The sequence below is a fragment of the Leptodactylus fuscus genome, chromosome 2 (assembly GCF_031893055.1).
Source record: "Leptodactylus fuscus isolate aLepFus1 chromosome 2, aLepFus1.hap2, whole genome shotgun sequence".
NCBI lineage: Eukaryota > Metazoa > Chordata > Amphibia > Anura > Leptodactylidae > Leptodactylus > Leptodactylus fuscus.
This window is the reverse complement of record NC_134266.1, coordinates 47,618,343-47,632,760: the sequence shown is the minus strand read 5'-3', so window position 1 is coordinate 47,632,760 and position 14,418 is coordinate 47,618,343. Positions and strand designations below refer to the sequence as shown.

At 40.2% G+C, this 14,418-nt stretch overlaps 1 protein-coding gene across 1 annotated transcript; it reads left to right on the top strand.

Annotated features, from left to right (window-relative positions):
• Positions 1–11,825: 11,825 nt before the first annotated feature.
• Positions 11,826–13,457, top strand: LOC142194531 (uncharacterized). The gene has a single exon (XM_075263701.1). It carries the CDS (start codon positions 11,828–11,830, stop codon positions 13,199–13,201), a length of 1,374 nt encoding a protein of 457 aa, XP_075119802.1. The 5' UTR covers positions 11,826–11,827; the 3' UTR covers positions 13,202–13,457.
• Positions 13,458–14,418: the final 961 nt, after the last annotated feature.

Genomic DNA, 14,418 nt, shown 5'->3' with positions numbered 1-14,418 from the left:
GCGACTAATAGAGAATTAAGCTACGACATGCTTGCCAACTTTTTCAAAGATTTGTCCAGGAGCCACATCACGCACCTCCTACTTTTTACAGCCCTATCCCTTTTGGGGTGTCACATCCCTTTTTGAGTATGGCAGCTCCTTTTATGACAAATTATTACACCCACGTCACATACTGTATAATACGAGTCCGGCAGATGCAGAAGCATTCCCCTTTTTGTGGGACGAACCTGGACGTTCAAGAACAGTTGTCATGTATTGGCTAACGTGACATGAGCTATAGTATACCAAAGTGCTAAACTGAGTACTGTGCTTACAAATAAAGAACCTTGTGGCTGGGGTTTAAGGAATGGAATGTAAGTAAATACAGAATTACCTAGAAGTTCAGGTGTCCAATGACGTACCTTGAAAAGGTGGGTCCTATGACGAAGATCAAATATATGGTGCCAAGTCTGATTTATTTTTCCGGATCCACTCTTTATTTTGTGACCCAATTTCCCACCACATACTTGTTGCTAACAATGTAGTTCCTTTGTTGAACGGAGTTCTGCACAGGTTCTGAACACCCAGTAGCGAAGAGGATAAGACCAACCAGGTTTTGGGGGCATCTCTCCCATAATAGCAGCCACATTGTCTGTCTCTGTGTTATGTCACCCATTGTAACTTGCCTGAAAATTGTACCACTACCTGCTCTGTTCAGTTTAGAGCCAGACAGCACTCCAAGACTTTAGCACCTACTGATGGTCATCTAGAAGATGAGTCTGTCTATAGTTCTCCTATCTCAAGAAAGATCCATTATAAAATTTGCCACTATCAACCAAATAAGCCGTCTGTATTCACAGCTACGGTCACACCAGCCTTCACTGCGGTATATTATCTGTATACTGAGTAAAATAGTTTCTCCACAAGTTTTCTTTGCTTTATTACAAGACTATATGAACATTTGGTGCTTTCCTGTAAGGAACAAGGTAAGATAAGACTATTAAAGAAGAAAATACCCACATTTCCCCAAGCTATACATGCCAACTTAGTATGTATCTGTATAATGGCTGCATGGCTATTTATGTTCTACAACCATGGTGTATATGTACAGTATATGATATGTAATTTATGTGTCTGCCATTTGCATTACAAATACGACATTGCATTGTTAGAGACCCCAACAAATTTAATCCGCTGGCTAGCCAATAAATGTTCACGTTGTAATAAACCTTTCAGTATTGTATAAAATGGTTTCCTTACAATGATATTTATGTTATTATTCTTAGATCATTGGGGTTCCATATTGTCCTTATTGTGCAATGCTTTCTTTGCTACTGTATATTAGATTATTGCAAGTATGACATTTCCAGTATATTCATGCGGGTACACAAAATGTGAATCTGCACTTAAAGTGCTGAATATACGGTATATATTCATCTTTAGAAAAGATTAGATAACCATATTTCATCCACATATGTAAATTCCTGTTATATAAATGTATGTAAATAAATTGTATATATATATATATATATATATATATATATATATATATATATTTGGAATAATGAATTCTTAGGAATACATGTTCTCTAGTAAACTTTTACTACTGGTACAGATCATTCTGCATGTACTGTACATTGCTTGTTATCCTCAAATTACTGCACCCGGGAAACAACTCCACCAGCAGACTCGGTGTCCTGCATATTGCTGACTTGCTAGTTCTGTAGAACCGGTTTTCAGGCATAGATAAATATAATTATATAGTCATCATCATATGATCCAATACACCCATAAACAAAACTACACCACCCCTACATCCAAACAGAGAACATTGGCATGAGTAATATCTAGTTCAACATAAACAAAGTAGGGCAAGTGGTTCTTGGGCTTTTAGTAGGCCGGTCATGATAATGAAGGGTGAATAGTAAATTGTTCCTGTAGATAGGCCATGTTGCATGCTATGGCTGTGAATAATAGGAAGAATCTATCTGAATAAATCTCTCTAATACACGTGTGTGGTTATCATGATCTGTTCTTTCATGTCTGATTTCAGAAAATTTCAATGTGACACAATATCCCAATCTATGTGATTCATGTATTTCTTTCACAAACCTGAGGAAACCCTATGGCAGCATAGAAGAATGACATTGTAGTAGGACGTGCTAGGACGTACGTGACAAAGGGGCTACTCATTTTCTGTATAATCACTATCTACAATTGGTAATTTGCACCTTTATGTTATGGCTCATGTCTAGAAACATGTCTAGTATTACAAACTTCTACTGGTCGTAACTGATCTTTTCACAAAAGCGCAATAATTATTGTTTTTAATAACTAGATTAGTGATGACTATCATATACTGTATCTATGCATTGTGTAGGTCAGGCAGTATTCCCTTTGTTTGTGGGTGGGTGCACAATTTCTAAGGGCACTCGCCATATAGTATTTTTTAGAAAAGGAAGACAGGCAATACTCCACGTAGTGAGCTTTTTTATGTTTATTAAGATCAAACACCTGAATCCATGAATTGTAATACAGTTGCTTAAGAATCAACAATTGATCCTTGATTGATGAGTAGAATCAGAAGCAATGTTTTGGGAAACACTGTCCTTCATCAGACATTTAGGTGTGCTACGCTAGATAGATGTGAGGGAGAGAGATATTCCCGATAGCTGCCAAGTATGGCGGGTTGTGGCCGCTGCATTGCCATGCTCGGCGTCTATCATCCTTCTTCCTTACATCCGCACCTAGTACACACCATGAAGGGCAGTCTTGACAAAACGTTGCTTCTTCTTCCTTACATCTACACCCAGTACACCATGAAGGGCAGTCTTGACAAAACGTTGATTCTGATTTTACTCACCGGTCAAGGAATGACTGTTGATTATTAAGTGACTGTATTAAAATGTATGGATTCTGGTGTTGGATCCTAATAAATATAAAAGCAAATTCATGGAAACTACTTGCAACGCTGTCCATCTCCTTTCTCTCATTGTATCTATGGTCAGCTGACAAAGAACCTCACTTAATGCAACACTAACACACTATATCCTAGGTCCATGTGTGTACTATTAAAGATAAAACTGAGAAATTTCCCTTGCGCCCAGGACATCATCCATGTTCTTCCTCCTCCTCCACTACCATGTTAAGCTTTTCTAAGCCTTAAGTTCCATCCCCTTGCTTAAGCGCCTTGATTGGTCTCTAGCCAAAGATGGAGAAGATCAAGAGGAGATTTACAACTTTATTTACAGCATGATATCTGCAAAACTGCTTTGTCAGGATCAGGCAGACAAACAGAGGACAGCTATACAGTATATATATATATATATATATATATATATATATATATATATATATGTATATTATATATATACTATATAATATATATACTTATAGTGTTTCCACAACTAGCTTAAGGATCTCTTCTTTCACGTTGCCTTTGACCATCTAATATTCACTAGTACAAGCGTCAGAACAGGTCACAGCACATTCAGGAGAATGATATGTATATTGATGTATGTACACCAGTTTTTACTCAGCACCACACCTAAAACAAAACTTCTATGAGTCATTGTATACTCACATAACCTACAATATATGATCTTTATACAAACCACACTGTGACCATAGACATCAAGGCTAAAGAACTAACACAGGGGTCAATACAGGCCAAAAAGGAATTGTAACATCTTCAACTGGATATGGAAAGAGGGGAGAGGGAAAATGGAGACAAATAGAATCTATACTAGGAAGATTGTTGTAGACAAAAAGGAAAGACACCGCTTATTCTTTTCATACAAATCATACTACACTGGGATATCCTTTTATAATACTTCCACCTATGTTCACCCTAACATTATGGCGTCCATTATTACAGTGTCCATGATGGATAAGACTGGTCTGTCATGACCCGTATAAAAGAGAAAGAAAATAGATGGTTTTTATTAGCATCTTACTCATTTTAGTGTATGGTGGAGTATTCAGATTAGATATTGTGCTGAATGTGACTATTAAAATAGTACCGGCTATGTACTGGAGTGCTGAACTCACCATTGTTATGGACCTCTCAATGTCATACCTTCTTAGACTGACTGGAATAGGTACCTAATGGATCAGCAGGTGATGGCACATCCTGGTATACTATCTATTGCAATGGTTCCTTAACTTACAACGATCTCAAGTTGCAAGATATTCACCACTTAGGGGCCAGTTTGTTCATCATTTTGTACCTGTATTGTGGCATGTTTTATTATACCGTGCACCAAATTCATTAATGGTGTTCGCCATTTTTATACAGTGTAAGCCTATGGCTGGTCAGGTAATGGAGGGGATGTACATCTCACCCAGACTACTAAGGTGGATGAGATGAGAAAACTCCAGAAGGAATGTTTGTTCTCAGCAGACAACTTTCGTCTGCTGAGCATTTTGGTAAATGCCCAGTATTGGACTGGATTTTTAGGAATGGCAGGTAGGTTGGTAGTGGAACCTGTCATTCCACCCCCTCCAGTCCAAAGCTGGGGGATGTTCCGGCAGCGACTCAGCTGCAGAGAGTCTGCTCATCAAGGGAGCTTAAGAAGTTGGTCCAGCAGCAGACTGTGGCAGAGCTTGGCTGGAGAGCCAAAGAAAGAGGTGATATTTTTGGAGCTGTGTCCTGAATGATTCTACTGGTTTTTGGATTTCTGTTAGTCTAGGTGAGGTAACCTATTCTATGCTTAGTTAGAGCCTAGCCGGGCAGGTATTTATTTTTGTATTGTTTCCTTTGTTGCTGCACTATCTTTTTGAGAGAAAATAAACTCTACCTTTCAAAAAAAAATAGTAAAAATCGGCTCCAACCAGGAAGACAATCCATACACGATCCGAGGTATATTTCTTACTTTAAAAGGTATAAATTTTATTTGTTATCCATTAAAAAAGGTTGTGAACAATCTCGTTAGCTACGCGTTTCGGCGCCATTGCGCCTTCCTCACGGCATACAACTAAATGACAACAACCCACATTTAAAAGAAGTGCAGACAGTTCACTCCTCCCACTTTTTTAACCCCTGAACAATATAAACATATAAACACATTCCATATAAACATTCCATATACACATTGCCTATACCTCTGATTTAACAAATACAACATGAATCATATGACATGACATTCATCAAACAACATTAAACAAGTAAAGAAAAAGGAAAGAGAAAATATCATCTTACCCTATTTATCCACCCAAAGACCAGCCCCGACTCATCAAGTTCACACGGAAGTATGATCCCCCACATCGGAAGCAAAGAGTCACTCCCACACACCATGGAAACTACAATTCCCATGGGGCTAAGCTTTCTACGCTACATACATCCGGGGTAAATCCCATTACATACCTCACAATTTCCTTTCCTTACTATGTAGCCACTAGTTCATATTAATAAATGAACGACAGGTCAGAGCGTATATTTAAGCCTCCTGGACTACGCGTACCTAGACGCATAATCCAGAAGGCTTCTCTCAGGAGGAGCTTCTTCCTCCAATCTCCTCCCCTAGCCGGTTCTTTCACATATTCAATGGCATAGAATTTTAGACCTGTTGTATCACCTTTATGTAATTGTGCAAAATGCTTAGAAGCCCCCGAAGTATTCTCAGAGAATTTACCACTATCCGTGATGTGCTCAGAAATTCTATTCTTCACTGGTCTAATCAAGCACCCCACATACAGTTTGTTGCAAATTTCGCATTCAACTATATACACCGTATGGTTGCTGTTGCAGTTCATGAATGATTTAATTGGAAAAGTTTCAGTACCGTTAACACCACTAAACGTCCTACATTTCTTTACAAACTTGCACATTGTGCAGCGGCTCATACCACATCTATAGAACCCTTTCAGCTCCAACCAGGTCTTGCTTTTATCCCTGGGTTTCTCTCTGAACATACTAGGTGATAATATATCACCCAGGGTTTGACCCCGTCTAGCAACAAAATTAACGCCACCCTGTAACAATTCTCTAGTAGTGGCATCCTGATTCAATATAGTTATATTCTTTTTAAAGATCTTCACAATTTCTTTGTACTGTCGGCTATATGGGGTAGAGAAGGTCAAGCCCTCTCTGCTATCTCCATCCCTAACCTTAATTTTGTCCTCCAATAATGCTATTTGTGTCTTAGAAGCTGCAGTATCCACTGCCCGCCTCAACGTCCACTCGGGACGTTTAGTGGTGTTAACGGTACTGAAACTTTTCCAATTAAATCATTCATGAACTGCAACAGCAACCATACGGTGTATATAGTTGAATGCGAAATTTGCAACAAACTGTATGTGGGGTGCTTGATTAGACCAGTGAAGAATAGAATTTCTGAGCACATCACGGATAGTGGTAAATTCTCTGAGAATACTTCGGGGGCTTCTAAGCATTTTGCACAATTACATAAAGGTGATACAACAGGTCTAAAATTCTATGCCATTGAATATGTGAAAGAACCGGCTAGGGGAGGAGATTGGAGGAAGAAGCTCCTCCTGAGAGAAGCCTTCTGGATTATGCGTCTAGGTACGCGTAGTCCAGGAGGCTTAAATATACGCTCTGACCTGTCGTTCATTTATTAATATGAACTAGTGGCTACATAGTAAGGAAAGGAAATTGTGAGGTATGTAATGGGATTTACCCCGGATGTATGTAGCGTAGAAAGCTTAGCCCCATGGGAATTGTAGTTTCCATGGTGTGTGGGAGTGACTCTTTGCTTCCGATGTGGGGGATCATACTTCCGTGTGAACTTGATGAGTCGGGCCTGGTCTTTGGGTGGATAAATAGGGTAAGATGATATTTTCTCTTTCCTTTTTCTTTACTTGTTTAATGTTGTTTGATGAATGTCATGTCATATGATTCATGTTGTATTTGTTAAATCAGAGGTATAGGCAATGTTTATATGGAATGTTTATATGGAATGTGTTTATATGTTTATATTGTTCAGGGGTTAAAAAAGTGGGAGGAGTGAACTGTCTGCACTTCTTTTAAATGTGGGTTGTTGTCATTTAGTTGTATGCCGTGAGGAAGGCGCAATGGCGCCGAAACGCGTAGCTAACGAGATTGTTCACAACCTTTTTTAATGGATAACAAATAAAATTTATACCTTTTAAAATAAGAAATATACCTCGGATCGTGTATGGATTGTCTTCCTGGTTGGAGCCGATTTTGACTAATTTTTGTGGAGTACTTCTTCGGGAAAAGTCCTTTCCGATATCTGGTCTCCCAGGAGATTTCAACTATATATGGACTGGTGAGCTGATTACGTATATATTTTTTCTATTTAAACTCTACCTTTGTTTTGGTGTAAAAGAATCTGGACTTTGGTGTCTATGCCACCCCACCTAGCAACCCCAGACCCTGACAACAGATACATGCCTATTGTGTCTTTTATGAAAACTGTCTGGCATATGAGTATGGTTTACATTGTGTATAAGTTTAAGTTTTGCGCAAGCACACTCCTCTTGTAACTTGGCTTAGAAAATGGACCAAAAAAAAAATCCATCTAGAGAATTTTGACCTGAATTGTGAATTTATGAGCCAGTATGAGACATTTAGTGTCACAAAAAACCACTAGCAAAAAATAAGCCAAGTCAGAAAATTGCATAAAAATATCCCCTCCTGATGAGTTGGCGGCATTATGCCCCTGGATATGTATCCAATCTGTATCACTAGTAGAACACCTGTATTACTGAAGTGCAGGCATAGCACAGTACTACATGTTCTGCAGCAGCATTACCCAGGCCAAGCTGCTCCTTGGGACACCATGTGAGGGCGGCTCCATTTTATTATTCTGATACAATGTGTACTGTACAGGATCCTGAAGAAGCTCCTGTCCACTCTATAGTTTCAGTAGCTATATCTAACAATAGTGTAAGGGCGTGGCTTATCTGCTTTTATTTGTCTTTAAGATCATTATTTTTATCTTATAGGATGACATTGTGGGCCTTAGAAACCAATGACTAGGGGCCACACGGTGGCTCAGTGGTTAGCACTGCAGCCTTGCAGCGCTGGAGTCCTGGTGTTCAAATCCCACTAAGGGCAAAAAACCATCTGCAAGGAGTTTGTATGTTCTCCCCGTGTTTGCATGGATTTCCATCTCATATTCCAAAAAAAAGACATACTGATAGGGAAAAATGTACATTGTGAGCTCTATGTGGGGCTCACAATCTACATTAAAAAAAAAACAAAAAAAAAAACAACCAATGACTAGTCTCCTATAGAATTATGTCTTCAGTTTACATTGGTCATGCTTGAACTGTTTCAGTAGATACCTTTACTACTCACTTTGTAATATGTTAAATGTTGCACTAATAGTGTTTAAAGGGGTTGTCCAGAATGTATGTTCTTATGGCTATCTGTTAGGACAGCAGATGCAGTTCAGAGCCAAAGTGAGAATCAGTACTAGATACACCGATTAAAATGGTTAACACAGCGCCAACACAGCATTCACAGGCCTTCGGGCCGGACCAACTCCGACCCCACAATGATGTTCTTCAGAGCCCCAGATGGTGGGGATGGACTTGGCTGCACTGCTGGACAGAGCGGTACGGGTCTGGAAACACCAAACACTCAGCGCACCATAAATCACAGTAAACCAGACACTGAGATCTCTTATCAGCAGATGTTTCAGATTGCAGAAGGCTGAGGCCGGTGGTCAGGAGGTGGCGGCAGAGAGTAAATCTTAGTCGTACGGTCCGGGTCATCAGCAAGAGAGCAACGCAGTACAGAGGGAAATCTAAATGGAATGTCAGGCAGGTCGAGTCAGTAGCAGGAATGGTAGCGAAGTACAAAGCAGAGTTCAGGGAGCAGTGATCTAGAGGCAAGCTGAAGTCATTAACAGGAACAGGGAGAGTACAGAATCAGGAGGCAGAGGCAAGGTCAAAGGTCAAGGCAAAAGGGTCAAAAACACAGGCAATCAGAACAGGGAATGCTTACTACTAGGATATGAAGTTCAACTGAATAGCCAGCGGTGGTCTGGAGACAGAGCCCTCCTTAAATAGGCTCCGGCCCGCCGCTAGGCCAAAACCAGAAGTCCTCCGTCTGGATCAGGAGGAGACTGGCAACTGGACAATGCACTATGCTGCGGAGGTTCTGGCCTGCCTCCTGAGATCCAGAAACGGGGACTTGGGAGCGCAGCAGGGAGAGGGCCGGCAGCTTCCGCACAGCTCTGCAGAGGCTTCGGTCCTCCTCATAACACTATCTTTAGCAAAAGTCAAAAATATCTGATCAGTGGGGGTCCAACAGCCGGCTCTTGCCCTGATTATTTGTATAGGGGTGCTTTTAAGACCTGTACTATACACAACATGGAGCTGGAAGCAGTTGGCTTTATGCCCTGTATAGTGGCCAGGTGTCAGTATTGCAGCTCAGCTCCTATTAAAGGGGCTCTACCAGCAAAATTATGCTGTATGAGCCCCATATATGCATGAATATCCTTTTAATAGGCTATTCAGGCACTGCAAATGTTATTCCCCCCCACCCCCCCCATTTTAAAATGAAACCATAAAAACATATATGTAAATTATACTTATCGTGCACGCAGGGCGGTGATACACGGTCCGACGTCATCTTCTGGCAAACCGTCCTCTTCTTTCTTCTTCTTTTGGTGACGCCCTCCAGTCCTGGCTCTTCGTCCTCTTCTTCCGGCGGGATTGGTTCAAATCTGGCGCGTGGGCAGTATCGCTTGCCTCAAGGACGCAAGGAGGGCGTTGCCGAAAGAAGAAGAGGAAGGCATGCCAGAAGATGACGTCAGACCGTGCATCACCGCCCACCATGCATGATAAGTATAATTTACATATATGTTTTTATGGTTTGATTTTAAAACCGGGAGGAGGGATGTTAAAATAACATTAGCGATGCCTGGATAGCCTTTTTAAAGGCTATTCACACATATGTGGGGCTCGTACAGCATAATTTTGCTGATAGAGCCCCTTTAACTTGAACAGGAGTTGAACTGCAGTACCATCGCGCGGCCACTAGGCAGGGATCAGAGCTATCTGCTTCTGACCCCATGCAGTGTATAGTACAGGCACTGGAAGCAGCCCCATACAGCTGATCGGTCCAGGTACTGCCTACAGCCTCCTCTCACCGATCAGATTGTTGGTATCAGCTGAGCATCTAATGTATAAGGGATCTTCTCGATTCTCCTCAACAGTTGATGTTGGCAAAGAGAATTGACCATGTTGAATTTCAATGTCTGATCCTTTTGTTCTGGCATGAGATAAGTCCCCTCTTTACATTAATAACAAATGGACATGTGGCCGAAACAATCGTGAATTTGTATCAGGGTATTGGGGGAGATAGCCGTTGACTGCATGAACGTTTGGTTGACAGTTATGTAATATGTTTGGGCACCTTTACAGATTTCTATACTTCCTACAGACCTGAGGGAACACTTTCAGTAGCATCCAGGCAAAACAAAGACGCTGTCACATGAGCCGGCACTCAGGGGCAATGCAAGACTGATATTCATGGAAAATAAAAGGGAGAATATCTGTGTTATTCTGTGAATCATCCTTGCCTGGAATGTTCCTTTCACCGTGTCACACCACATATCTTTCTCTTCATATATATTCTCTACCTAAAATGAAAATTTCTACGTGTCCCATATTGTTTGTAGGTAATTGCAAGAAACATGGCCGACTTTAGCAGCTTGGTATGAGCTAGTCATTCCTGTCTTGCTTCATTTTAGCAGTTTTTCCTGATGACACATGGATATATGGAAGGTTTAATTATAAGGCGGTGACCTTTTTGGCAACCTATTAAAGACTTACAGAGATGAAGAATTACTCATTGCGCAATGACAAGCGATATTTTGGACCAGGAGAACTGGTCGGTTTACTCTCTGTCGTCACTCATGACTCTGTATATATATTAGCTTGTGGTTAGCTTGAGATCACTTGGACTCTCTCACCACTTAGACTTCGACAGAACCAAACTTCGGCTGTCACCCTTGGAGAGCAAGAAGGTATGTTACACTTACTACACTATGTATGGTTGTATGAGATAGATAGGACATCCTGTCTCTAGAGCAAATCTCCAAGGTAGAATCTGTAAACTCACTTTATCTTATGAGATTTTTGGGACATCATGTCTGTAGAGCAACTCCTCAAAGGCTCACACGATGTTTTTTGTTTGTTTGTTTTTTTCATTTTGAATATTATTAAAAATGTATTGGAAAAAAGCATTCAAAACTGATTCTAAAAACAGAGGAAAGTGGATGAAATCATCGTATTCCTCTTCTTTTTAAGTTTTTGTATTTTCCTGCCCAGGTTCTACTAGGTAATTACGTGGTAATGACGCTACTAACTTACCAGTGTACCTTATTGTTTAACCTACATATGCTTGAAATAATACTAGATACATTGGCCTATTTTGTAGATGGCTAGAAACTGATGGACATCCATTAAAATATAGTTTATTTGTAGGATATTTCCTACTTTTTTGTCCTAGAGAAACCGATCAGTTTTTGTTCAACATTGATTCTACATAAGTAGATTGTCATCAGTTTCCGTCTGTTTTCAGGAACAAATTTGCTGATTTATATTTTCTCACCAAAATACTAATTTATCCTGCAACAAAGGCACTAAGTTGATATTTTGTAGGAACACATATTTTTTTTTCTCCTTAAACAAAGGTCTAAAATTTTTAAACTATATACACAATGTAAAATCTGTGTGGTTGATGTATTGCTTTTAATTACATTCTATCAATATACTAGAAAAAACGTGCTTAATCTATTGTATCAATTCAGCACACCGCGTATAATGCACCATATTTAACTTTATTCGGTCAGAAAATTAGATGTGAATGTAATCCATCATTATTCATCTTCTGTTCTAGATAAGAATGCAGATCTTTGTGAAAACCCTGACTGGGAAGACCATCACTCTTGAGGTTGAGCCCAATGACACTATCGAGAATGTGAAAGCCAAGATCCAAGACAAAGAGGGCATCCCTCCAGATCAGCAGAGATTGATCTTTGCTGGTAAACAACTGGAAGATGGACGCACACTATGTGACTACAATATCCAAAAGGAATCTACCCTCCATCTTGTGCTTCGTTTGAGAGGTGGCATGCAGATCTTTGTTAAAACCTTAACAGGCAAAACCATCACTCTTGAGGTTGAACCCACGGACACTATTGAGAATGTGAAGGCAAAGATCCAAGACAAAGAGGGTATCCCACCAGATCAGCAGAGATTGATCTTTGCTGGAAAGCAGTTGGAAGATGGTCGCACACTATGTGACTACAACATTCAAAAAGAATCTACCCTTCATCTTGTGCTACGTCTGAGAGGTGGCATGCAGATCTTTGTGAAAACTCTAACTGGAAAGACCATAACCCTTGAGGTTGAGTCCAGTGATACTATTGAGAATGTGAAGGCCAAGATCCAAGACAAAGAGGGCATCCCACCAGACCAGCAGAGATTGATCTTTGCTGGAAAGCAGTTGGAAGATGGACGTACACTATGTGACTACAATATCCAAAAAGAATCTACCCTCCATCTTGTGCTACGTCTGAGAGGTGGAATGCAGATCTTTGTTAAAACCTTAACAGGCAAAACCATCACCCTTGAGGTTGAGCCCAGTGACACTATTGACAATGTTAAGGCCAAGATCCAAGACAAAGAGGGCATCCCACCAGACCAGCAGAGATTGATCTTTGCTGGAAAGCAGTTGGAAGATGGACGTACACTATGTGACTACAATATCCAAAAAGAATCTACCCTCCATCTTGTGCTACGTCTGAGAGGTGGTATGCAGATCTTTGTGAAAACTCTAACTGGAAAGACCATAACCCTTGAGGTTGAATCCAGTGACACTATTGAGAATGTGAAGGCAAAGATCCAAGACAAAGAGGGTATCCCACCAGACCAGCAGAGATTGATCTTTGCTGGAAAGCAGTTGGAAGATGGTCGCACACTATGTGACTACAACATTCAAAAAGAATCTACCCTTCATCTTGTGCTACGTCTGAGAGGTGGCATGCAGATCTTTGTTAAAACCTTAACAGGCAAAACCATCACTCTAGAGGTTGAGTCCAGTGACACTATTGAGAATGTGAAAGCCAAAATCCAAGACAAAGAGGGCATCCCACCAGACCAACAAAGATTGATCTTTGCTGGTAAGCAGTTGGAAGATGGTCGCACACTATGTGACTACAACATACAGAAAGAATCTACTCTTCATTTGGTTCTTCGTCTGAGAGGTGGTATGTAGTTCTTTATCAAAATCGATACAGACAAAACCATCCCACTTGAAATAGAAACTACGGACACTATTGAGAAAGTGAAACCCAAGATACATGACAAAGAAATAGACATCCCACCAGATCAGCAAATATTGACCTTAGATGGTATGACACTCAAAGATGGCCATACCATTTCAGGCTTCAACATCCAAAAAGAGTCTACTCTTCATCTGATTCTTCACCTGAGAGGTGATTTCCGCGTCATTATCAAAAACCAAACAGGCAAAATCTTTGAACTTGTGGTAGGACCATACTACGCCTATAACAGAGATTATGGTATCCAAACCAATCAAGTAATGCCAGTACTAAATAACTTCAGAGCAGATAATAATAAGCCTTAGGGTGATAGAACAGATTCATTCTTTCGTTAATGTTTTGCCTTAGTGGTGGTTGGTAAAGGTGAAGGATGAAAGTACACATATAGACTATGAATACGCTCATTTAGGTGCCTTACTTGATCTTCTGTAATGTTCTTCATCATTATGTTGGTTTCATAAAGGGTTTTTCGGAAGTTACCAGACAGCATCTTAACTTTTTGAATAAAAGTGTATAACAAAACAACAAGCTTAATTCCAGTTATTTCTCATTCCTTACAATGAATGCATTTTATGATGATATATGTCAAAAATTTCGGCATTATCTTGGGGTTTTATTGATTACTTTTAAATATTATCTTTTATGGGGAAATATTCCCAGTTTTGATGTTATCTTTTTCCATGAAATCACCTAGCAAGAGATCAAACTTCCAATAAAATTCCAAGGCAACAATGTTGTGTGGAGACCATAAAAGGGAACAGTGTATTGTGGGGATACCTTGGGGTACTTTGTGTGTGTGTGTGTGTGGCTTAAATGGGGACAGTGTATTGAGTTGGGGTCATAAAAGGGGACAATATACTGTGTAAGGGCCAGTTGAGGGGACATTACACTGTGTGTAGGCCAGTAAAGAGGGATTTTCTGATGTACAAATGGGTGGGCAGGGGTATGACCTAAACATTTTCCCCAGACATAGTTTTGCTTTGATTTCAGGGGCAAATGACAACGCTGCCCTGTGGGTTAGCTTCCTTTTAGAAAGGGTTTGCTTTCATGATGCTATCCCTGTAATAACTAATTTTTTTCTAAAGATTTATGGCTGACGTGTGACAACAAGACTACCGTATATACTCGAGTATAAGCCGACCCGAATATA